Source organism: Sphaerodactylus townsendi, linkage group LG03 (assembly GCF_021028975.2).
Source record: "Sphaerodactylus townsendi isolate TG3544 linkage group LG03, MPM_Stown_v2.3, whole genome shotgun sequence".
In the NCBI taxonomy this organism is placed as follows: Eukaryota; Metazoa; Chordata; class Lepidosauria; order Squamata; family Sphaerodactylidae; genus Sphaerodactylus; species Sphaerodactylus townsendi.
The window spans coordinates 101796490-101822191 of NC_059427.1; the positions used below are offsets into that span (position 1 = coordinate 101796490).

The following is a 25702-nucleotide window of genomic DNA, read 5'->3' on the forward strand; positions in this document are numbered from 1 at the left end:
TGCCAGATCTTTAGCTGGTTGTTGGCCTTCATTACAATTCGAGCCTCACCCAGAGGCCTAGGAAGTTGTAATGTATCAGCGTATTATTCGTATTATTATTATTTATTAAACTTGTATACCGCCCTCCCCCGGAGCTGCATATTCTTGCTGGTGCCAGTGGGAGACACTGCTGGTGCCAGTGGAGACACCGCAAAAGTGAGGGGGGGGGGGCGGTAGCATTGTCGTAGTACCCCTGGGACATGCTCACAGCACCCCAGGGTACAACGGAACCCTGGTTGGGAATTGCTAGACCATTTTCACAGACATTTTTCCCCTCATGTCACTAGGGTCTTTCCAGTAATAGAGGACAGATCCACATACAGGTATTTCCATGGTGAGAAATGGTCTTATGCAGTGGTGGGATTCAAACAGTGGCGTAGCGCCAATGGGGCTGGGCGGGGCATCCTATATTGCCTTAGCTTTAAAAGGGGCTTGGACAAATTTATGGAGATGCAGCCTATATAGCTTTAAAAGGGGCTTGGACAGATTTATGGAGATTTATGGCTACCAATCTTGATCCTCTTTGATCTGAGATTGCAAATGCCTTAACAGTCCAGGTGCTCGGGAGCAACAGCCGCAGAAGGCCATTGTTTTCACATCCTGCATGGGATCTCCCCAAGGCACCTGGTGGGCCACTGCGAGTAGCAGACAGCTGGACTAGATGGGACTCTGGTATGATCCAGCTGGCTTGTTCTTATGTTTTTATGCCTCCCTCCCTACTTTCTACTTCCCCTTCAGATTCCTACAACTACTTTATCTATTCCACTTGAGAAAAAAACTAACAGAGGAAGAGATCCAAAATCCTTAATCTAAAAGAGTAGTTTAAATTCCTCTCTTTCCAATATAAATTTCAAGGGGGGAAAAGAAAATGAAAAATATTTACCTATAATACTTTCCCAACCTTTATACCAACGAACAAAAAAAAATAGAATTCCAAATATTGTATTATTTCATACCGTTCATACACACATGGGGGGGGGGTGCCATGGGGGCAGGGGGGCCAAAGGGGCCCTGGGGGGCGATTTTGGATCCCCCACTTGACGGGATTTGTTGTACCCAGGGACAGAGATTACCCCCTCGTCCCTAGTGGAGTTAATCATTAATAACCGGTTCTCCGAACTGAGAAAATTTTAGTAACCAGTTCTATCGAATAGGTGCGAATAGGCTGCATCCCACCTCTGGTCTTCTGTGAAGGGAAATTGGCACATTTTGGAAAGGCCATTGCTGCCTCCTGAAAGCAAAGGTGGCTTCCACACCGTTTTCTCAAGGGGGAATTCTTGAAGTAAATTCCCTATTATTTTTATTCCAGCAGAAGGAAAATTCTTCCACAAATACTTCCAAACCATATGGTTTTCTTGGATACAAATATAAGTAAATTTAAAGTCATGGTTTGGTAGTTTTGCATAACGGCTTTTTACAGAATTGAGGCTCAAAAGAAGAATGTATGATGCTTTCTCCTTTTCTCTTCTTTTATAAATTTGGCTTTAAGCAGTTTTAGTCCTGAACAAAGGTCTCAAAGCATACATCGCTCTTTCTCAGATATATGTTGCAGACTACCATCTATGTGAACCACAATAACCCAACATGAAAGATCACGTTTCCAGGTTAATAATACCCAGTTGTTGTGTGGGAATTTGAACCCAAGCCAGCCCAATCAGATCCTCAGCCCAGCATTGGTATTCTTACTTGGTGGCTTAGTGATAATACATGGCTTAGTGAGAAACATTATTAATACGGTTGGTACTAAAGTAATTAGAAAGCATTTAGGACCCTGGTGTGTTAGCAACAGTGAATGGCAATTTTTGCACCTTGTGCACCTCAGCACCCAAAAACCGTTGCGGACTACCATTCACGCCCACTTCACACGCGCATCACCCACATTACGCGAGAGCCAAGGGAAAGCCTCCCGCATCATAGGGAGGAGGTGCAACTGGAAATACAGCGCCTTTCCATTGGCAGGCTATCTGTGACGTAAGTGGCGTGGTTCTGGTGGCGGAACTCCGCTATCGCTTTGTATTCTGGGAAGGCTCTCTGACGAGAGTCTCTTTTAGAGCGTGTACTCCGTTTCCCTACGTGCTCCGCGAACGAAGAACAGTCGGGAAGCGACTAGAACCTCGCAGTCCGTTCTGGGAAATGTAGGAATGTTGTGCGGAATTGCGCTTCGCCGTCGCCCCTTCCTCTTCAGTCTTTCCTTCCCTCCCACCCACGATTCTCTGCGCGGGGGCCGCGCCTGATTCCCAGGACGGTGAAGGACGACGTTGCGGCATCCGGAGAGAGCCCCTCGCCGCCGTCCGGAGTGTTCTGGGGAGCGGTTGAGTTCCCCTCCCACCCGCCGCCGGCCGCCATTTTGTGTTGGCGAGCGCCCAGTTAGAAAAGGAGAAGGAAAGGAGAGGCGGTGGACGGGCGGCGCCCTGTGTGGGTGGGGCGGGCCCGGCGGGCAGTCTCCCCAGCCGGTGGCCTCGACGTCAGGCGCCAGGGGAGCGGAGTGGGTATCAGCCAGCCATCCTCCGGTTTGTGCGGGGTTTTTTCCTCGACGCTCTCCCGTCGTCTCGGTTGAGCTGCCTCCCCTTTCCCTTCTCCGGTCCCTCCGCAGCTGCCCTCAGCCGGTGTGCCGCCGTCGCCCATCATTTGAAGGAGCCGCATCAGCGCCGCGGCTTCCCCGGACGATCGTTCTCCATCGGGACGGAGAGCTCGCCCCGCACCCAAGTGCCTCCATCGTGAGATCGGTTTCGGAGACATGAAGATCAAAGATGCCAAGAAACCCTGTAAGACCATTTAACGTTGGCTCCCGGCCCTTTCTTTCTGATTGGAATGAACATCTTGTGCTGCCTCTTGTCTTAACTGCCGCACTTCGATATAAGCAAAATGTGGCTTGTTAGCAGTGTTAAGTAGGGGAAGACCGGTTTGCAAGTTGGATCCATTGCCTTGGATGGCAGTTGACCCTCTTATAGCAAGGGGGAGAGTTTGGGTCAAGTCTAGTGCACTGCTGGCTGACTCCTACTGTGTGATTGAGAAACCTCTGGTTGCAATGCGTAGTAAGATGCTTTTTTTACAGTATTCTTTCTACACAGTGAGCAGTTTAAGTAAAAAAACATGAAAGCTGAATGTTCACATTCAGTGATTACACCTATGAATTCACTGTTTGTAGTACATGTGTGCTGAGATGTAGTTTTGTGACTTCAACAGTGTGCGGTTGCACTGTGAAATGAGGTGTGTGATCTACCACAGAATTGATAAATGTCTGTCATTTAGCTTAACTTAATTTTTTTGATTTAAGATTTGTTTTGAACTGTGTTATTTTGAAAACTGGGAATATTGTTGGTTGGTTGTTTTACATAGTTTTACATTGTAAATGATCTTGTGAGAAGCTTTCATAGGTTTTTGCACTTAAATCAGGATTTTGATAATGTTTCTAATGTCATCAAAGTAGGATCTACTTGCTGGGTTTTTTTACTGATATATGTGACATTTATATTGCCTAATTAACAGGTGAGACATACATATGTATGTCTACTCAGAAGTCAGCCTCACTAATAATACTGTGATTTGTTTCCAAGTGACTTTATGAGATGTTTTAGTATATCCACATTTACTTGAAAGGAAGGCCACGCTGAGTGGAAGACAACCATCCCCCTAAAAGTATCCCCGCAGTTTTGCTGGATACACTGTACGTTACATTCGAGTGTAAAATCATCCCTCTTTTATGGCTGACTTGGCGGGGGGAAAGCAGGTCTTGCATTGGAGTGAACACTGTTCAATAGTATGATTTAATATTGCCAGCAAGTGATTCTTCCTTCTCCGCCCCCGCCCCCAATCCAAACACAAAAACAGTTTTTATACCTTTTTCAGTATTGTATATGATAGCTGTTTTGTGGGAAAGTAATTCTTGAAATGCAATTGATTAACTTGCATCTAAGATGAAAAAGGTGGTTGTAAATACTGTCAAATTGAGGCAGCTTTTGTGGCACATGACATCTTGTTAGCCTAATCCTTATAAAGAAAATATCCCAAATGTCTGGAGTTTTAATGAGCAATTTATTAAGACAGCAAGGACATCTTAGATCATTTTATGTAGGCTTAAGACCTTAGTACATTGCTAGTTTGTAGGTAATCTTATACAAGTGCTGTGTTTAAATGGCTTTTTCCCCCCTTGCTAACCTGAGTGGTGGCAACCTTGAACATGTATGATTTGCATCATGCTTTAAAACTTACAGGGTCTAGTGGTAAAGTATGTGGCTTGTGCCAATCAGGAAATTATCGAAACCAGACCACCCATATACAGGATAACTGCTTATACATAAAAACATGGGGGTTTCTAAGCACTTACCTGACAGACTTGCAAGGCATATGGAGGACTGAACATTATGAACCTGGCAAGAAATGCCGATAATAGTTCAAAGTTAAAAGAGTGTTTGTCAGAATGTTAATGTTGAATAAAGCAATAATAATTATCTTATTGCTTGATTAGAATTACAAGAAGAAAACATTTATAGGAATCAATTATAGCACTTTAGCCTCAGAGCTTTCAAGTGCACTTGACCAAGTCAATGAACTTCTAGTGGCCTTGACTCTGATACAAAAACTTGGTGGTAAAATGCTTATTGGTAGCATTGCGAAGACTCAACACAGTTAAGTTCTTATGTATTTACTTTGCTACCATGAGAAAAGAGTTCCTTCAATAATCAGTATTTCAAATGTACTTTGGAAAAGTATATACTTTTTGCATATGCAGTGTACAAATTTACTACAAAGTTACAAAACCCAGCTTTATTATGAAAAGGGCAGAATTACAGAAAAAAAATCAAATTCTGTACTGTCTCCCATGCAGCATTTTCCTGGAGCCAAGTTACCATTCTGTGGATAAGAAATACAGTCTTAGCAATTCAGACTTATAGCCAGTGGTGGGATTCGGCAGAACCGGTTGTTAAAATGGTGCTTGTAAACAATCGGTTGTTAAATTATTTGAATCCCACCACTGCTTATAGCGCCACTTTTATGATGCACTATTATAAACTGCTCCCAATAGCCTGTGAACATTGGCAGGCATGTTCACATTTGAGGCTAAACTGCTGCTATTGTGTTGGCAGAAGATGGCCAAGTTTGAAGTTCACATAATCAAGTTTTATTGCTCAAAGAGATATAATAATCATGTAACCTTGACTTATGTTTCAAGTATATTGTAGTTGCAAGAAAAACAATCCCTAACAAGATTCTGCTCAATTTTCTAAGGGATAAGTAGCATGGTCAGACTTCATCATAAAGGGAAATGTATTAATTATCTGATGTTTTCAAAATTGTGACCATATTTTATCTTGAGAAGAATTTCAGGCGTTTAAACTTGAGATTAAAGAGAAAAACTGAGTGGGAGATTATGAGGTTTCAACAATGGTTTTATCATGCAGTGGTGTGAAAAAATCAATTGGAATCCAGATTTTCTGGCTTTCACTTGATAACTTAGCAGAGTTTAACCAGCAGATGTTAGAATTTTTTCTTTGTATTTGCAAAGCCTGTGTCGTGGCAGCATTCCTGAAAAAGACATTCTCGACACATCAACATTTGTGATTTGAGAATTAGTGCATTGTGTCTTGGTAGACAGTTGAATGTAAAATCCGGAGAGTTAGGTTATCCTTCATTCTTTTTCTAGAAAAGCAGAAGGCAGGTTAATCACATTCCATGATTTTCAAATGCTTCAGTAAAATATACATTAATAAAGTATGTCAGTTATATGAAAATAGTTTTCTTCAGAATCTTTGAGAATGTTTCATTTATTATGGGATTACCTTGGATATTGTGTTTAATCCTTGTACTAGAAAATCTGTTATTGCTGTTGATCTATGGAAAATGCCTGCCAACAAATAGGATATACTCAGGAGTGGGCTGTTCTGTTTAGTTTGTAAGTGTCATAATCATGCTAAGCAATCATTTAATAAAGCTGAAGAGATCATTGAAGTGTTGGCAGATTAAGAGACTGATTCAGTGTTCACACACACACACTGTCTAACATAGACTTTATTTTTCTACAGCTTTTCCATGGTTTGGTATGGACATTGGGGGAACCCTGGTAAAGCTTGCTTATTTTGAACCTATTGATATTACTGCAGAAGAAGAGCAGGAAGAAGTTGAAAGCCTGAAGAGTATTCGTAGATACTTGACCTCAAATGTAGCATATGGGTCCACTGGCATTCGGGATGTCCACCTTGAACTCAAAGACTTGACACTCTTCGGACGGAAAGGCAATTTGCACTTTATCAGATTCCCAACCCATGATTTGCCTACATTCATTCAAATGGGAAGAAATAAAAATTTCTCGACTCTGCATACAGTGCTATGTGCCACTGGTGGTGGTGCCTATAAATTTGAAGAAGATTTTCGCACAGTAGGTAGTTCATTCTCAGTTGCATCTTCTGTAAGTTTGTTGTTAAAGTATACCCTTATCTGCGGAAATGAAGTAATACAACCATCACATTATTGCTTTTGGTTTTCCAGGTGGGTTTGGAGGAGTCAAAATATTTTTGAACTTCCATACGTTGCCTAGTTTTGAAAATGCTTTTCGGAAGCATGTTGTCTCCAGACCCTGTTGCATAAATCCATAATAAATGTGTTTGGTTGTTATTTTTAAGTTCTCTGTTTTTATATGTGGTGTGTTCTCTCGTCACCCCCTGTAAAGGTACTATGATTCACTTGCAGTCTTTGATAGTGTGTTTAGGCAGTCTGTTGTAGCCTCTGAATCTGTTTAAAATGTTGTTTACAAAGAAGTAGAAGTAGACCAATTACGCACAGATGCCTGTTCCTTGCCCTCACCCTACTCTGGCACCAAAGGTCAGGCTAGAAGTGCTCTTGCTTTCCCTAAGGAAAGCGAGAAGCACACATGGGGCAAGAGGAAGCACATTGGGACAAGATTTCTAGCCCTGACACACTTCTGGTTCCACCATGCGCCAGAGTGCTGGTGGATAATCGGCCGTAGATACTGAATACATGTGGCCATCAAAGCAGTGAGGGGACTGTAGCTGCCAGATCTTGTTCAGGGTAGGTCCTTCCCACTGGCCCAGGTAGTGTGGAGGGCTTCAGCAAACTAAGAAGTGTCCAGCCTTCCATTTTTCATAGGCAGTCACCTACAGCATCCAGGCAGGTTTTCAAGAACAAGCTTTATTCAGGCTTTCAGTATACACAAAGGTTGCCTTCAGTGTAGTTCCAGCACTCTTTTGACCCTCCACCTAAGCTCTCCCTCACCTGTTCTGCACCAATGCTGCTGCCACTCTGGTTGCCCTGTTCTCTCCATGCCCGTTTTGCTGTCCAGCTTCTCAGTGTGGTCGGCCATCTTTAAATCCTCTTCTTGAACTAGTCTTGGACCTAGTTGGGAGATGCTCAGGCCCACACTGATCCCAGCAACCTCTCCATTTTAGGAGTATGCCCTCTTCTAACTTCATAGCTCCAACTCCCAGTATTCATCCTGTACTCAACTGGCAACCTTCCGGCCATACCCGAGTAACAGGCTTACTGTCTCTAGCTGGGTGTGGATTGTATGGTTGCCTTTGTTTAATTATACCCTGGTGTCTTAGCAGTGATGAGACTGTTCATTCTACCTGCATGGAAGACTTAACTAGGGAGAAGCTTTTTGTCATATTACACATTTTAAAATGATAAAAATAATTAGATTATGGTAAATAGCATTGGAGTGCTTTTTAATCTTCTTTGTTAATCATCTAAACAAAATTGCTGTTTATTGGCTTGATATTACATTATTTAGAATGCACCGATATAAATATTATAAAGACTAGTGAACATTCTTGTTTAGCTGATAAAAGGTCTTCAATGGTCCATTTAAAATTTTTCATATTCAAATTTACCGTTAAAATACCATCTGATACTACTTTTTGTTCCAGGAAAAGTAAACAGTAAAAAGTGCAGATCAACTTCATATCAATTGCAGAGTTTGCTTCTCATGTAGTGAATAATCAATTTCTTCGTTATTTGTTAAGCTTGATTCCAGTGTCCTTTGTATCTTCACAGATTGGAAATCTCCAGCTCCACAAACTTGATGAACTTGACTGTCTTGTTAAAGGCTTGTTGTATATAGATTCTGTCAGTTTTAATGGCCAGGCAGAGTGCTACTACTTTGAAAATGCATCAGAACCTGAAAGGTGCCAAAAGATGCCTTTTAATCTGGATGATCCATATCCTTTGCTGGTTGTAAATATTGGTTCAGGAGTCAGTATTTTAGCTGTCCATTCCAAAGACAACTATAAGAGAGTAACTGGAACAAGGTAATGATTTTTAATACATGCAGAGTTAAAATGTTTCATAAAGTTATAATCTGGACTGTTAAATAATATTCAGCACAAATGTATCTTCTCGTATACTTGTTTAAAATCATGGTGGACAGGTTTGTTTTTAGTTGTGTTTCTTGATAATTAATTTTGTTAAAAGCGCTTTATAAAAATTTGTTAACGTATTATGCTTTCTGGTAACCTTTCAAAATCTATGCACAGCCTCTTAGGCAGAAAAGGGGAAGTTACTAGAACATTAATCACAGCAGCAGCCACCAACAGTAATAGAGCCTCAATTAATCTGTTCCTATAGGGCAGGCCATTTTTGATACTCTGATGTAATAGCAAACAATGGTTTGTGAAGAACTTGAATGCAAGAGAAAGGAGCATATGAGCCCAAGGATTCCTCCTGGTCAGTTCATGTAGTACAAAACCATGGTGTGCCATTTTTAGAGAAGCTTGAACACTCCATGACATTCCCCAAGTTACTTGGCCATGTTTCTTCCTAATTTATCCTCCTGCAAGAACTTGATACCTCAAATAACTCTAAAGAAACGTATATGAATGTTTCATTGCTTGCTTTGTTTTATGCTTTTTGTCGCTTTGAAAATATATCCTGGTAGGCCTTTTACATTTTCTGGACTATAGCTGTGGTTAAATGGCATATTTAAGTATGGATTCCCAAGATACTTTTCTTGTAAAGTTCATCCTTCTCAGATTAAAAGTGAGATTGTCACTTGGTTCAGCCTCAAGGCAGCTTTATTGAAATATATAAAAATTGTTAGTTTTAGAAGGATTATTTCTAAGTTCAATTACAATATTTCTTTTTTATACCAGTCTAGGTGGTGGGACCTTTCTTGGTCTGTGCAGCTTACTGACTGGATGTGAAAGTTTTGAAGAAGCACTAGAAATGGCATCTAAGGGAGATAGCACCCATGCTGATAAACTAGTCCGTGATATTTATGGAGGAGATTATGAACGATTTGGTTTGCCCGGGTGGGCTGTGGCCTCTAGGTAAGTAAAGAAACACTGATACTGAAAATATGTGTCAAAGGATATAATGCTGAATTAAAATTCCTGTGAAAAATTGACAACATGTAATAATTTCCCAAGTACCCTAAGAAGAAGTACAGCAACCAGGTTTCTAATGTATAATTTATAAAACTTTTTTGACCAAAAAGAAGCACTGAATTTGTGCCCTTGTTTTACATTATACACATGTCATAACAGCTGTCCTCAATCAGACCAAAGGTAATCTAATGCAGCATTATTTTCCAGCATTTAACTACAAGCTGTGACACAGATGCCAAAATCTCCCCTCCTTCCTCAATCCTGCAGCTAGAAGCATACTGTGACAGCAAGGTTTACAAGTTAATTATGCATTATATGAAGAAGTATTCTGTTTTGTGTATACTGCATCATTGAATGTTCCTGAGTTCTAGTATGATGAGAGTTTTAAAAATTGCTATGCTTTACTGACACCCTGCATAGTTTTAGAAACTTCTGGTCATTTATTTCTGTCTTTTTTTCCAAATTGAGAATCCCTAAGCTTTTCCTCCAGGCCAGGTTCTCCAACATCTTGATCATTGTTGACTATCTTTTCCAGCAATACAATAACCTTTTTGAGGTGGGTTGCCTATCAGCATTCCAAATGATACTGACAGGCCCTTTCCGCATGGGCCAAAAACGACGGCCTGGGGGCGGTAAAAACGCCGCCCCCAGGCCGCCGTTCGCACAGGCGGCGCTGCTGCAATGCAGCAGCGCCGACCTGACTGCGCTCCCCCTCCCCCAGGGCGGCGTCAGGCCGCCCTAAACAACAACCCTTTAAAGGGTTGTTGTTGAGGGGAAAGCGTCTTCCCGGCGGCGCAGTGCGAACTCTTCAGGCTTTCAACTTCTTCCTTAATATTTTGCTGCTGGGATTGTCTTGCAAACTATATATACAGAAAGAGAGAAAGATCAGCTCTCTAATTTCCTGCTCTAGCCAGCTAGACTTAAGTTCATTACAAGTTAACTCTACAAATTTCTTAGCACTTTGAGGCAAAACGCTGGCATCATCCTATTTGTTTTTTGGTCATCATGCCAGAGTAGGGTGTGAACAATAAAAGGAGGCTATTAGTCCAGGGTTAAACTTGGGATTTACTATGTATCAGCACCTGTTTAAATTGATATATTTCAACCTAATGTGTAACATGGCAAAATTTTGGGAAATCACCTGCTATTTTTATAAGGTACAATGGTAACAGAAGGGGTTAAAAGCTGAGAAGCTTCTGTTTGATTTAGATACTTTGATTTGATTTTATATTTTGTCTTTGTTTACTTCTATTATGTAGTCTATGCGTTCTTTCTAATGGACTCCACATACAGGAAAACTGCATCCCTGGGCTATCCAACCACTATAATATCCTGTACAATTGGTCTTGATCTCATACTCCAGAGCTGCTAATGCAGCTAGTGCTGCATCTCTAAAGGCTTTCTGAATGACTGACATAACTTCTAAGGTGAAAGATGTAAAATAGATAACAAGTACAGTCGTGCACTTTATGCTCTGCTTTTTCCTAATTCATCTGTCAGTGGTTGAATGGGGTGATGAAGAAAGATATTTTAGAGCTGTTCAGAATAGGCAACTTGGTCACAAATGTTCCTACTTCCTGTTATACGTCCCAAATCTAAAATTGTATCATGTTGGACAATCCTTTTTTTTTTTTTAGCTTTGGGAATATGATCTACAAGGAAAAACGGGAATCTGTCAGTAAAGAAGATCTGGCTAGAGCTACGTTGGTTACGATCACAAATAACATTGGATCTATAGCACGAATGTGTGCAGTAAACGAGGTAACCTCAGATGAAAGGGGAGGTTGATCAGTTATGTTACAGTGCTTTTGAGGTTCAGTGTGGGATAGAACATGCACGTTTCTTAAATCATGCCTTAATCTCTTGATTGGGGCCAAGTAGATGTGTTCACTTTCTATGCTTCTGTCACATTGGGTTAATTGTTCAGTCTTTCCTTATCCTTCCCTTTACTTTAAAAGGCTTTAAGTGGTATAGGGGAGAGCTACATTGTTAGTATTTAAATCCAGAATATTTGAGAACACACTGGTCATTGATCCTTTTCGGAACTTCAGTTTCAAGTATATTCTGAAGCCAGGTTATCCAGAGGCAAAATGTGGAAACTCGCTTGTTCTAATAGTTGAGTCTGTGTGACAAGACAGTAAAAAAAAGTCTTCACCTGGAATACTTCTCACTGTCTTTGGCTTCTTTACAGTGCTGCCTTGTTGCATATGGATCAAGCAGCATTGTACAGGGCTATGAAGACACTGAGCACTTCTTCATGGTTATGTAGTGTTTTATTTTAGTCACACTACTGTCATTATAATTTATAATATTCCTCCTATAGTTGATAAAAAGATCACTAAGACGAATTAAAGGATGTATGTAAATATATTTACTTGATCAGCTGCTGTTTTGCACCTGATGCCAAATGTCTAGAAATTTGCTTGCAGTGTGGAAATTTTGCCTCCCCTCCATACTTTAACGTTCACAGTTGTCTTGATACACAAGTATGTATGTTTTTCAATAATGTTGATTTAAATGTTCCCTGGACAATTGAATTCTTGCTAATGAGCACGGGCATGTGGCACTAAGATGGGATAGTGATCACATAGTTGAATTGAGTTGGAGTCACAAGGGTGGGAGATGGGATGGCATGAATATGAGAAGCTACTGGAATCTTACCCTTCAATGGAGGTCTAATGTTATCTGAAAGAAATATGAAATCAGTGGGTTTAATCAGACCCTAAGGGATCTTTGTGACTGCCCTCCCTACCCAGTCCCTTGTGCCATTCTGAATAGCTATCTTGACAACAACAGTATTTTTATGAGTAGAGTGGGATGTGGTACAGGGGGTTGCAAGCAAAAGGGAGATTTAGTGAAAAGAACCCCAGAGGCAAACACGGGCTTGTGCAAGTAGGATTAGCTCTGTGAGTGAGCAAAAACACATTTGGAAATGACTTATGTGGATTTCACTCTTTCAAGCTGTAGTCCTCCCATGTCACATTCCCTAATGCTTCCATCTATCCCCAGGAGCCATTTTTATGGGATGCAAGAGGCTGCTTTAGAAAAGGAATGATACCAAAGATCCCTTCCACAAATTCACTTACTTTTTGAATTGGTTTGGTACAATCAAATTCCTTCCGGTTGTACCTAATTCTCCAGTACTATTAAACTCATGACCTATTTCAGCTCTTACATTGACACTGGTTCTGATACAGTCTTCTGGTGCATACCTGTGCTGTATATGATATTTAAACACACAGAATAATTGTTCAACTAATATTAAGGAAACTTATGCTAATCTGTTGCTTTGCATCCCTGTAGAAAATAAACCGTGTAGTCTTTGTTGGAAACTTTTTGCGTGTGAATACCTTATCTATGAAGCTTCTGGCATATGCCCTGGATTATTGGTCCAAAGGCCACTTGAAGGCTTTGTTCCTAGAACACGAGGTATGTACATGGCCACTGCTGTATAGTTAGACTATATTGGTGTTCCAATAAGAAAGTCTTCAAAATATTAAAATCCTCTTAGCAGTTTACTTTTTATTCACTTCTGATTTGGAAGAAAAATACTCATGTAGAGAATTTAGTGTAGTGGTTAAGTGTGGATAACTGATCTGATGAACTGGGTTTGTTTCCCCACTCCTACACATGAAGCCTGCTTGGTGGCCTTGAGCTTCTCAGAACTCTCAGCCCCACCTACCTCACAAGGTGCCTCTTTTGGGAAGGGGTAGGGAAGATAATTTTAAGCTGCTTTCAATAGATAACTACTTTCAGTAGAAAAAAAATGGGTTATAAAAACCTCCTCTTTCTACTTCATCATACTTGAGTCTTTGGGATGGTGAAACAAATATTTAAATTTGTGCAATCCATTTAGAAGAACAGATTCAAAAATAACAGATGTTCATAAGTGTTCATTAAGGAGAATATGGTGTATTCCAAAAAAACCGCTGGGTAGGAGATGAATTTCTGAATATATGTCACAGCGGATTTGGAATATAGGTTTCTATTGTTAGTATATAAATTATAGTCTGTGTGTTCCCCATGTCAAATTTTCATTCAGGTCTACTGAAAAGATGAGACAGAGCAAGAGCTGTGATGTACTGTTTCATGCTGTGATGTTATTTCTGTGTTTTTTGGAAAAAAAACATACTTGATATGATGGCTGAACTTAAAATCTTCTTTTGTATACAGGGATACTTTGGAGCAGTTGGTGCCCTCCTTGGATTACCAAATTTCAGCTGAAGCTCAAAGCGTCACAGTACTGAGTTAGTTCCTACCTGTACATCACTATTAGTTCGTACCTGTATGTCACTATTACAACATTATTTTTGTATCAACTGGAACCAAAGGGGGGAAAGGGCCACAGTCCTGGTATACATGTCTTTAATTGTGATACTGTGTTGTTGAGACAGTCCTTAAAATTTAGCTGTTGTGGTGTTGGATGGCATCCTGATATTAATTGTTCAGTATGCAATACGACCTTTGAAAAATGAGCCTCAGAGCCAGAATCAAAAGATGTTCTGTAATACCAGTCAGATCTTTTTGGGGGAAACTCCCCTTAAGGCTATCTGCATCTAGTTTTAAGTCCCACTATGTCATTGTGCTGAATGTTCATTAAGTGTAATTTTTCCATTGATTCAAAAAACTGATCATAACAACATCCGAGTGCCATCTTCTGGAAAATAAAGATCTTAAATGTAGAGAACTTTCTTTCAGTACAAGAACACAAAATATTTCTTAATTCAGATTTCCAGTATTACCATTTTCAGAGATATACCAATGTCAGTGGAGACTTTGTACAATTGACTTAATGTGCATCAAGTAACAAAATATATATTTTAACTACTAGACAACTAGTCAGGTTTTGTAAAACTCAACAGTTTCCTTGTTTATATAATGGTTACATTATATTGCCCATGTGGGATATTCTTCTGCAAAGGTTTTTGGTTACATCTTCAATGGCTTTGGCAAGAAAAAATTCATAAGCTACCCATCTCCATAACAGTGTATCAGCAAAAGTGGCTGGGAGTTGCTCAGTGTTACAGCTATTGGATGAATTGATTTGGTAGGATGCTTATTGTACTGTCTCAATCTTATTTAAACACCATTCGAGTTAATCATGTAGAACCTGTGTCTACTCAAAATGTGAAATTGGTGTAAGTTTATGGCCTAAATACTATGTTACCTCCAGGGATTGTACCGCAAATTCAAATGGACCAGCGTTCAGTGTATGTTGATACTGCAACATTGTGGCCTTGGAATAACCTCCACATACTGGGGCTACTCCTGTATTTTGACAGTCTGTTTCAGACTTGATTGTAAAAGTTTACAATAGTTGTGTTATAGTCGATTGCTGCATCCAACTTTACCGTAAGACCTCAGAAAAAGATCATCTCAGAAGTAAAACTTTCTATGCACAGAGATGTATGTATAATTGTATTCTGGAGTAATATGCAGTTATCCAATCCATGAATAGATTTTTAAACAAATAGGGAAATCTACCACTCAGATCCGAGCTCAAGCTAGTGCTTGGTTTACTTGATTGAGTTGATACTATTTTGGCACACTGATATTTTGTACAACAATATATAGATGTTGCTGGTATCTCTGAGTTTCCTGGTGTACTTGTTATTTCTTCAGTCCCATACTGCTACTTTCCAATGATTTAGCTGAGAATAGAGTTGATGTTGCTTGCAGTGGCTCCTAAAAGCTGTTTTTTATCCACAGGAATCAAAAGAGTGAACTTTGTAGCACAGTGCAAAAGCTTTCTTGTGTTTTATTGGTCCACGTTGAGAAGGCAGAAGGTGGCCTGGGCAGAGTCCTTAGTGTTATCAGTTCTTGAGGATTTTGACCTCAGCTGTTTGTTTTTCCCAAAAAAAAGTATAATTGCTTCTTTCATATTGTTAAATGGATATAACCTTGCTTGCCTTTAAAACATGTCTGGGCATCATGTCTTAAAATACAACAAAAAAACTTACACTGTCAGTTACAAGTAATAATTATTGGTACAAATCCTAGACAATAGGAGAAAATCTAAAGGAAGCTCTGCACTATGTTGGTTGCCATTAGGAACCAAAAGTAACCACTGTGATTCTTTGCAGAGTTACTTTTATTCTTAAAATTGTCATTGGTTTTAGAGTGGGGTAACTCTGTGCCAAATTCCACTATAAAGGAACAACTGCACAAGTCTTCTGTTTCAATCTCTAGGCAATAATTTTAAAAATAAAATAAGTCTGTTATGGAGATTAAATTTGTATTCCATGCTACTGCAATTATTTAAGTACCAAAATTTACAAATTTGAAATATGCCCCATAAATAAATAGGCACCTTTCTTGCTACACAGATTGCCTTTATAAGAATATCTCGTATTTTGCATCTTGATTGGAAGTAACAGGGGTTTCCAGCATTGAACTTTGTGCTGCACATCTTCTTAATCCAGATGTGGATCACACCGCCAGAGTTTTTAAATTAAATCAATAAAAAGAACTACTTGGACTTCCTTGTGTCAATTCAGAACACTTGTTCATTCTGCAGTTCCATTAATATTTAAGACTGCTGTCAACTTCTGGCATGGGGCATAACTGGCAAGAATTGGGATTTTTTCTTTTGACTTTTAGGAAATCTTAATGTGGTGGCCCTTGTGTCCAGCAGTCATGAGTTCCTCTCCTGATTTCAAATAATAATTTTTACTGATAACAGTGTTTCTGACTTCAGTAGTCTTGAACGTTATCAGAAGTCCCCTGATTCTTTGCCTGTGCGGAATATTTAGGTAGTCAAGTGCTTAAGCATTCTCGTTCTTGGCCTTTTTCTGCACTGTCCTCCTACCAGGCAGTTTCTTCTCTGAAATGTCAGTTAATTTTCCTGGCTCGTTTTTGGACCTTATAAATGCTTTTAGTATGCATTCCAGCAAGGTGTGTTGGAGCAAGTACTTCCTCTCATAACATTGCTTGGATTCCCACTCATTGAATGATGGGATTAATGGACTATGCTCTTATTTTCTTCAGTAACTTTTCCCCACATTGTATTGCTACATGGCTAATTAATTCTAAAGGACCATTCTATAAATGTGAATAATGCAATAATCAGACTACCTTTCTTGTTTGTCATAGCCCTATTAACATGCTATGCTGTCTTTTGTGCCATTGATGCTCCTGCCATTATGTAACTCTGCTGAGTCATGTTTCTGTGTAACTTTAAGTGGCTTAATATTTTTCTTTATATTATTGCTTAAATATTTAGGACAGGAGCAAACCTTTATTCCCTTCATCTCGCTTTTTACAGATTCTGTATGCACATGTATTTTTCACCATATGGGAAATTCAGGCAGTCCCATACTGCCAACATAACTATTTAGCAAAGTTACAGAGGATCAAGTATTTTTACTGACTGCATATGTTAAATCAGCCTATGGAGATCACCCTGTGTTGCTTAAATATGTCAGGATATTTCTCAGAACTGCATTACACAGTGCAGTTAAAAAACCTATACTATGGAAGGATCTATCAGGTCAGTTGCAACTCCATGTCGTTTGTTTCCATGATGTGGCATGGAGGATTGAATATTCTCTTTTCCCTCATACATGCAGGCACATCCTAATGTATTTCTTTAAAGCAGTCCTGAAATCATACTTAAAATGCTGTCAGGTACTTGCACTGAGAGCAGATTTCTGTTTCTATAACTAACAAACGAACCTTTTAAATATTTATGCCTTGTTGCTTTGTAAATACTGCAGTGATCAATAAACCCTGACTATCAGTTAGATAGGCAACTTAAACTTTTGTGAGGCAGTGTTTTTTGTGCAGGTGAAATGAGAGGATGTTGCAAGGGTGAATGGAATAATCCCAGAATACCATCTTTTTGTGCTTAACCAAATATATTGTGCCATTTTTAAAGCACCCTTTTTGCTACTATTCTGATGTGTTACAAAAGGCCTGTTATCTTACTGAGGTTTAACTGTAGCACTAGAATAATGTTGAGGACCAGAGTCTATTGACCAAAACATCTATGTTGGCAAGCACAGCTAACATGTCATTCCTCATCTTCCATATGACTTTGTAGCATGGTTACATGTCAAAGAATGCAGTACTTATGCCTGAGATTGGGGACAAAAATGCCTTAATTCAGAGGTGATTTCCACTATAAAATTTCTAATGGAGTAACATCCCAGAACATGTTGTAAAGCAACAAAGGTTCCCTATTCCAAAGACTGTTACAATATTAACCTTCAGCCACACTAGAAAGAAATGGAACTCAGATGGGATGCCTTCTTTTAGGTTAGCTCCTGAACACTCAAAACACAGCCATATGATCTGTGCAAGTGAACAGTCAAAAGGAATTTGTCTCTGTGATTTGTAAGCAATCACATCAATTAGACATGAATTCACAATGTGATAAGGTTTCCAATTATTTCCAAATCTGTGTCTATAACAAATGCTATAGCAGTATAGAATTCAGTGGTGCATATCATTCATCATTATCACTACATCTTCTGTATGTCAGGAATGATGGCTGGAAAATAAATTTGAAAATGAGACACTTTGATTAGTTAATTTGTCACAGACTGTGGAAGATAAAATACTGAGAACAACAATGGTTTTATAGATTTGTGTCACGAGAAGGTTACTTTTGCAGTGTAGTGTAGTAATTCATTATCCTCCTCCCTACAGTGGTTAAAGTAGGCTGACATGGCAGGACCACTTGCTCTTTGAACTGTGACTGCTTTTGGTCGAATGTGAAGGAATAGGCCTTGTCAGCATGTTGGTGTTATTGCTTAGTGGACCAGCTAGACTGAGAACGATTTGCTTTACAATCATAGTTTAAAGTTTGATTGTTCTTAACAGATAAAACACTTTATCAGATTGTAACTGTATCTCACATACTTAAACTGTTATAATTGGAAAACAGTTTGTCATGGAATCAGCTTTCCAATAAACACACTAGCAAATCCATATGTTATGGGGCAGATTACTTTAATCAGAATTTTAGAAAACTGTTTTTGGGTTCTGATCATAATAGCTGGGTGGTTTAATTCAGATATAATTCAGACTACAACCACTACTATACTTATTTGCATTCTGAACACAACTTTACAGATCCCTAAGGTAGTCTGATATGTTGTGTGAGAGTTCTTCTGGAATGGGAACAAATAATATTTTATTTCAGCATTAAGTTAATGCAGCTTTCTACGGCTTATTAGCTCAAAGTTCAATCATTACAAAGGGATTTTTTAAAAATAGGGTTTTGTAGATGAGAAGCTTCAATTTATTGTATGCTTTGATAATCCATATTGATAGAAAATAGGGGAAGCATCATTCACTCCCGCTGTCTTGTTGGCATTTTAGCTGCATGTGTTTTTAAAAAATTTATACAAGACCAATAATTGTATTTGTGGTACTTCTGGCAAGTTCAGATTTTGCGAAACTGGTGTATGTGGAGCTCTCCGTAATTGGCAGTTCAGATATAAGTTGCCTTACTCTGCTGCAGTTCACATTGTCTCTGTTCTGTATTCTGACAATGAAGTTAGTGTAAAAATATATAATGTGTTGCAAATTTAATTCATATTTGCTAAATTATTTAACATACCTTGTAAATTGTTTAATTTATTTTCATCATTGATGCTTTCCTGTCACCTTCATGCAGCCAAAATGATGGAATCCTATACTGTAAAATTACCATCTGAACTGTATAAAATGTTCTTGCATGAATAAATGTGAACTTTAATTTTCTGTACAAGTCTACTTTTTTGTTACTTTACTAGTTTTATTATTGTTCTGTATGAATGAACAGAACTTAGATTTTCTAAATAATTACCAGTATTTCCCTAACTTTTTTGTTCCATGTACCATCACAGGCTGTCTTAATAAAGGGGTAAGAAACATGTATTGTGTCTTTTTGTTTAATGAACTGTAAAAATTTCTAGGAAAAACTCAACAAGTATTCAGTATTGTTGTTACATGAAAAATGCATAGCTTCTTTGCGCAGATTACATGAAGTATTGTTTTTACTGTGTTGTTCCAGCGGTTTCACGATTTTAATTTTAGGTCTGCTATTTTGATTGAGTTTCACTGACAAATAGCTGGTTTGTCTTAGGGTTGCCATGAATTTTAACAGTGAACCTGTTTTGCAGCCAAATATACTTGTGTGTTGATCAAGGATATGCATTAAGCAACTTCAGCAGCTGTGTGCAGTGAGCTGACACACACCTTAGTAGGGCATCAACTGAGAGCTGGGTTGAGATTCACATATTAGAAACAACACTTTTAATCTCCCCTTTGTCACTGCGAATATCTCTCCAAATGTACTTGGCATTCCAACCCCCTATGAGTCAGGTGCTAATTGTTTAAAAAACTCCTAATACTCCCTGGGTAGTGGAGTTGTTTCTTTCCCCTCATCGATAACCACCAGAAGATTCCAGCATATCTCATTTCGACACCCATTATGCACCTGTGATGATTCACCAGACTCAATAAACCGTATTCTCTTGAACTGCTCTCTTCATAATGGCCTTCACCTCCAGCTGATTAGACCTTTGACAGATACCAACACATTTAGAACCGAAAGAGAACACACCCAGTTTCTTTCAGCAGATTGGGATGTGAAATCAGTGTTTCAGTTATTTTTTTATCTGCTACACTGAACAAGAAAACTCACAAGGAACATGCCAACTAGAAATCATCAACCAGCAAGTTGATATACTATCATTACTTACCCTTTAGTATATTAATTTTAATACCGATATGGACATTTTAGACGGTTTACCCATTATAATTCTCTCATAATAGTTTCGATGGTCATGGACCACATTGCTTTTGCTTTTTTAACACCATTAAAGATCATTGAATTGAATTAATGGAGGGTAGAGAACTATATGTGAACGATATGTAGGTAAGTACTGTTAGATTTGATAGGTCACACAGACTGTAGGAAATAATGGAAGAGAGCCAAGGACATATTCTCTGACTTTCAAATGAAGATGAACAACTTCATCCTAGAAATATTGAACAGTTTACCAAGAGAACCAGCTAAGGCTGATGTCTTAGAAGCAGAAAAGGTTGATCAGTTGTATCAAAGGTAATAATCTAAAGAAGGTGGAAACAATAGAATCCTTTGATGCGATGGTAAGATTGTTAGTGATTTTGGTGAAGGTGGTTTCCATGGGGTACAGGAGAAGATGTTGGAGAAGAAAGTTGAGAATAGGATTAGATAGTATGATATAGGAGTTTGGAGGCAAAGGAAAGATTGGTGTCCTTTAGAGAAGGAGCATGTACCAACAGAAAGGGGGTGGGGATGCTTTTTCACACAGAAGGAAATGAGCTAACATAAATTCATGGGCTGGTAGAGAGAATGGCAGAAAAAATAACAAGGGTTTTGTGATGGTAAAAGAATTAATGGTACAGGGAAAGAGCAGAATATGATACAAGAGCTGTAGACCTAAAACTAGATTGAATCCTGATGTCATCTATCTTCTATCTATATAAAAAGCTAGCAGTGTTTTTGTTGATGATAGTATAACTGTAACTGCTGGGCCAATTCCTCTGAAAATTCCCAGCCACTATAGTCAGCCAGGTGAGAGTGTTTTTAGATGTTCACATACCTGAAATTTCACACCTAGCCCAGGTAAAACGCCTTTTTCCTGGCGTTCCATGGTGGAGGACATGCAGTTTCCTGTGTGTAACTGTCACCCTTAGAATGTTCGTGCTGCTTAGAATGTTCACTCAGATGGCCAGATGTGAGCAGTGAAAACAGTACATAGGCAGTAACTCGAGTGGAAGTGAAACATATACAAGGGAGAGGAAAGGGGGAGGGAGGGAGGGGTGGCATGCAAGGGAAGAGAAGTGAGAGAGGGAGGGTGGCATGCAAGGGAGGGGAGGCAGGGGGCCCAGCATCTTGATATGACCCACCCACCCTAGCGGAGGGGAGGGAGGGAGAGGAGTGGCATGCAAGGGAAGAGAAGTGAGGGAGGTAAGAGAGTGAGGGGCGACATGCAAGGGACGGGAGGGAGGGGTCAGGCACCCTAGATTCCCTGAATACTGCAGTTACAGTTAAGAAAACCAGGCATGCATTACTCAGTAGTAAGCTCGGTACAGCAACTGTGACATACTTTGAATGGCTGCGTCATGCCCCTCAGAGGGTTTCCTCAGAAGCGACACCCATTGCCACCAACCAAACTTACTCCCAGGTAAAGGATCATGACCAGCCAGCCAAGATGTGTGGGAGGGGTGCCTTTCCATTCCCCGCCCCCCCAAGGAATGCGGGCACACACATCAATGACATCGCACAGTATCAGGCTGCTTGTTTGCATGAGCACGTACTGCTGGCCTCTGCAATTGATTTGCTTCTACTGTTCCTTTTCCATTTCGCCACAATAAGCCACAGCAACGCGTGGCCGGGCCCCGCTAGTTCTTTATAAGAAGTAAAAGACTGCCTACAGCAACACAGGATAAATCGCTGTGTATCCATTTCCTAATATTCCTCTTAGTTACAATAAAGTTTCTCTACAGCAGTGAAATTTGTTGGGATTCTCCAATCTCCTAACCAGGTTCAATATTATTATGCTCCAAGAAACTTGGTCCCTTACCCCCCTACATTTATCAGGGTTTAACACCTATCATCTTTCAGCTTTTAAAAGTCATACAAAAGGGCGTTTTAAATCTGGCCTTCTATCCTCACTTCTTTAAATTTTCCTTTTACTATTAAGGAACTCCAACCTTTTGAGCAGTGGGCTCAATCGTTGTTGTTAAGTGGGGAGCATTGTACTTTTCTAATTATAAATTTATAATTTCTCCCTAGTCTTGAGGTCTCAGAGAATGACCAACTCTGGTCGGGTTTATATAATTATGTTAATAATATTCTTCAAAATTACAATCCTGACAGGTTGTTGTTGGCGGGGGATTTTAATGCCAGAATTGGTAAAGATGAGTCAAAACTTATTTCTCAGACTGGCCTAGAAGCTGAGGCTCTACCATGGCATTTTTCTGTCCCTAGACTCTCAACAGATACCATCTGCAACCATGCTGGCGCCAATATGATTAAATTCTGTCTTCATTATGATTTAATTATTTTAAATGGGCTGGTTCAGCTTACTGATATGGCTGATTTTACTTATCTCTCTCCGCGTGGTAACAGTGTTATCGACTACCTTTTAGTCTCACAATCTTGTTTTAATGTTATCCACCGTGCCATGATTTCCCCCCAAGTTTGGAGCGATCATATGCCACTTGTATTGCAATTATTTTCCTGTGCATCAACAATTAGGAATGACAATAGTCCAGTATCCCTTCCGCACAAAATTAACTGGAATAACTAAATTTAAAGCAGATTCACTATTACACAGTCCCTTTATGCTGTCTTTTAGGCATGCTCTACTATCATCTGCTTCACCTGCTGAGTGTATTGGCAAGTTTGAAGTTCTGACCAGGAAATTAGTTGATGCTCTAGCAGTGCCGATTCCAGCAGGTCCTTTGCGAGGAACTCCTACTGTCACATATTTTTCTGAAGAGGGTAGGCTTATAAAAAAGCAAATGCGAATAATATTCTGCAGGACTAAACAGCAAGGTTTAAATAATCTTCCTGCTGATTATTTTCTGCTGAAGAGGCATCTATCATGTGTTCTTCGCGAAGGGCTATATAAACAAACCAATGAGAAATGGAAGCATCTCATACAGGCAGCCTGCTCAAATGATACTAGAGGCTTTTGGCGCCTTGTTGCTAGGGGAATGAGTTCCTCTACTACTATCATCTCTACTATTGACCCCCCCAATATGGCATAGCTATTTTTGTAATCTTTTCAATAACGGGAACTCCGATACTCTTGGGGTTGAGCCCCCTTTGTCTAATGATATTCCTAGGTGGCCCCCTGTAACAGAGGAGGAAATTACAACACTAATTGGGGTTCTTACCAATGTGGAAGCTGAATCCCTTCAACCGCTGCAATCAGAATAGCACTATCTTTTGTGTAACATGATAGAGCTAGGTGAACAGCTGCTATTTGTAAAAAGGAAAAACGTGTTCTAGGCTGTCTAGAAATAAGTGTTATGGAGCAGGTTATGTCAGAATGAACCATGTGTGCATTATGACACTGAACTCTCATATGAACTGAGCAAGCCAGCAGAGGGAGTAAAGAGATCACTGGTTTCGAACAATTAAAAGATAATCTTGTATCTTGCTAAGGTTCAATAGCATACCTTGAGCAAGCACTACTTTTCTGGAAATGAGAGACTATTGCAGCAAACATGATGATAACTGTCACTAGTAACTGCCTGTTTAAATTGGACTAAGGTCAATAAGTGTGTGCCATTGTAATTGGGGATATTTAGGTAAACCACTTGCACAATGGATTATGTCCACTCTCATTCATGAAAGCTGGACAGCAGAAGCAAACTATCATGTGGTGGAATGATTATATATATTATATATAATCTGGAATTACAACTTTTCCCCCCAATGCAAATCTGTAATAAATCTGGTACAATAGAATTTCAATAGCAGAATTCCCTGCCTTTCTTCCATTTAAACTCCCCCATATTTACAAAAACTGGTTGAGTAACAGATATTTGAATTTTGAAAGCAAGCACCAATTACTCAATTCAGGGGACATTTCAAATAGTATCACTGCCAAATGGGGAAAATTAGATAAAAGACATTGTATGCAATATTAACTTTAATGTTAGATAACATAGAAATGACTAACTGTATTTGGCTTCATCCTTTGCCTCAGTAGCTATTTGTATATCACTTCCCTCAAGGATTCTGCTCACATATTTCTGCAGTGTTCATATTTTTTCTCTCACTGCAAACTTAAAATTCTATAAAGGAATTTCAAATCAGCTTTGTTATGTACTCATCCCCATTCACACTAATACATTAATAGAAAAGGCCAATCCAAAGGTTATTTTACTCTAACAATCTGGTGGCACTTTCTGTTACATTCATCTTCCACTTTCTGATAGGTTTTTTTCAGCAGAAGATCAGGGTACAATAGACAATCAGTTATGTACCAAAATTATCTGAAAGCAATGCTTAAAGCCATAGGAACTCTATCGTGTATTGATTTAAATTGAATTTAAGGTCGTTTCCCCACTGAGGATTAGATACGTTCTCGTTATGCCAAATATCCAGGTTTCCTGCAAAACTCCCCACTTCACCAACGCCAAACACGCATTCATCTCGTTTCTGGCGCTCCCTCCCCCCCCCCCCCCCCCAGCACAGGTTATTTTAGAACCTGCATGGTTCTAAAAGTAGATCTTTTTAAAAAACACGTGGGCCATCTGGAGCGGTGGGGAAGTTGAGGGGGTGAATCCAGATTCGTTTTCCCCGCCGCTGGTAGTAATGGGGAGCCTCCCATTCAATGAAAACGCAGTGTGTGATGCGTGTGCAGCTTTTTTTCCCCCTGCGGACTGGAGATCCACATAGATACGAAGCAATATGGGGCCGGTTTTGACTGATTGACTCAGTAGAAGGCAATACAAAGCAGTGCTACATGTCGTATCCACATTGGATCTGACTACATGGAGGTGCATGGAAACAGGGCTTTGCTTTAATCGCCCATTTTTCGTCTCCGCATAGAGTCATTCTGTGCATGCTCATGCAGACGTGGATCTGCAAGGTTAAAAATTTTTAAAACAATTCCCACCCCAACACAATGCAGCAGCCAATCAGGAAAGTCCCTGAGCGGATTGTGCGTTCAATCCGCCAACAGTGGGGAGTCCTGCGTTGCTGCTGTGTTGCTGGGAACAAGGATCGTTTCATTCATTTTTTCAGTTGAGAATCGACCTAATATTCTTCTAATAGTTTCTATACATACTATTGCAAGACGAGTTTTGTCCACACTTTCTTCCGTGGTTGTCATTACATGTCTTTTAATATTGCTATTACAAGAGTTAGATAACAAGTACTTCAGTCTGCACTTCTCATCAGCTGAATTTCTAGTTTTTTGGTGGTAGAAAAGTGGAGCAAAATGGAGCTCTGCTGTTTGAGAGATTATCAGGAGAAGAACAAAGAAACTTGACAGTACTCTTAAGAGTGAAAATGTATTTACATTTACCTGTGAGCTCTGAAATGAACAATGGTTAATACAATGCTGACCAAATGGCAAATAACTAAGCAGTAAGAGTGGTGTACATGCTAAGAAGAACTCATTGTTTTTGTTTTGTTCATTTTGTGTCTAGATTATAGTGTGACACTTGGGATGCACTGGTTCTCAATTTATTCTGAGGAGATTATTTAAGGCTGGGATGTCTACAGCTGAGTAATGGTGAAGTGATTTGGTCATAAACAGGCTGCTGCAGAGACAGGTGAACCTTGTTAAAAGACCAGGTGCTAAACCTGAGGGGCAATCAGAGAG

At 39.6% G+C, this 25702-nt stretch overlaps 1 protein-coding gene across 3 annotated transcripts; it reads left to right on the plus strand.

Annotated features, from left to right (window-relative positions):
- Positions 1-2083: 2083 nt before the first annotated feature.
- On the plus strand, positions 2084-19237 carry PANK3 (pantothenate kinase 3). Of its 3 annotated transcripts, XM_048488481.1 has the most exons (7): positions 2084-2804; positions 6063-6415; positions 8050-8303; positions 9144-9320; positions 11015-11138; positions 12681-12806; positions 13551-19237. In XM_048488481.1, the coding sequence occupies exons 1-7, from the start codon at positions 2777-2779 to the stop codon at positions 13599-13601; spliced, it is 1113 nt and encodes a 370-aa protein (XP_048344438.1). In that variant the 5' UTR covers positions 2084-2776; the 3' UTR covers positions 13602-19237. The 3 variants fall into 3 exon arrangements, with proteins under 3 accessions (XP_048344438.1, XP_048344439.1, XP_048344440.1); XM_048488482.1 differs by lacking the exon at positions 2084-2804 and having other exon boundaries at positions 6285-6419; XM_048488483.1 differs by lacking the exons at positions 2084-2804; positions 6063-6415 and having other exon boundaries at positions 8203-8303; positions 9149-9320.
- Positions 19238-25702: the final 6465 nt, after the last annotated feature.

Coding starts and splice junctions, on each gene's coding strand:
- PANK3 (XM_048488481.1), top strand. CDS start 2,777: ATGAAGATCAAAGATGCCAAGAAACCCT. Junction 9,321..11,014: donor GGGTGGGCTGTGGCCTCTAG/GTAAGTAAAGAA, acceptor TTTTTTTTTTAG/CTTTGGGAATATGATCTACA. Junction 11,139..12,680: donor GAATGTGTGCAGTAAACGAG/GTAACCTCAGAT, acceptor GCATCCCTGTAG/AAAATAAACCGTGTAGTCTT.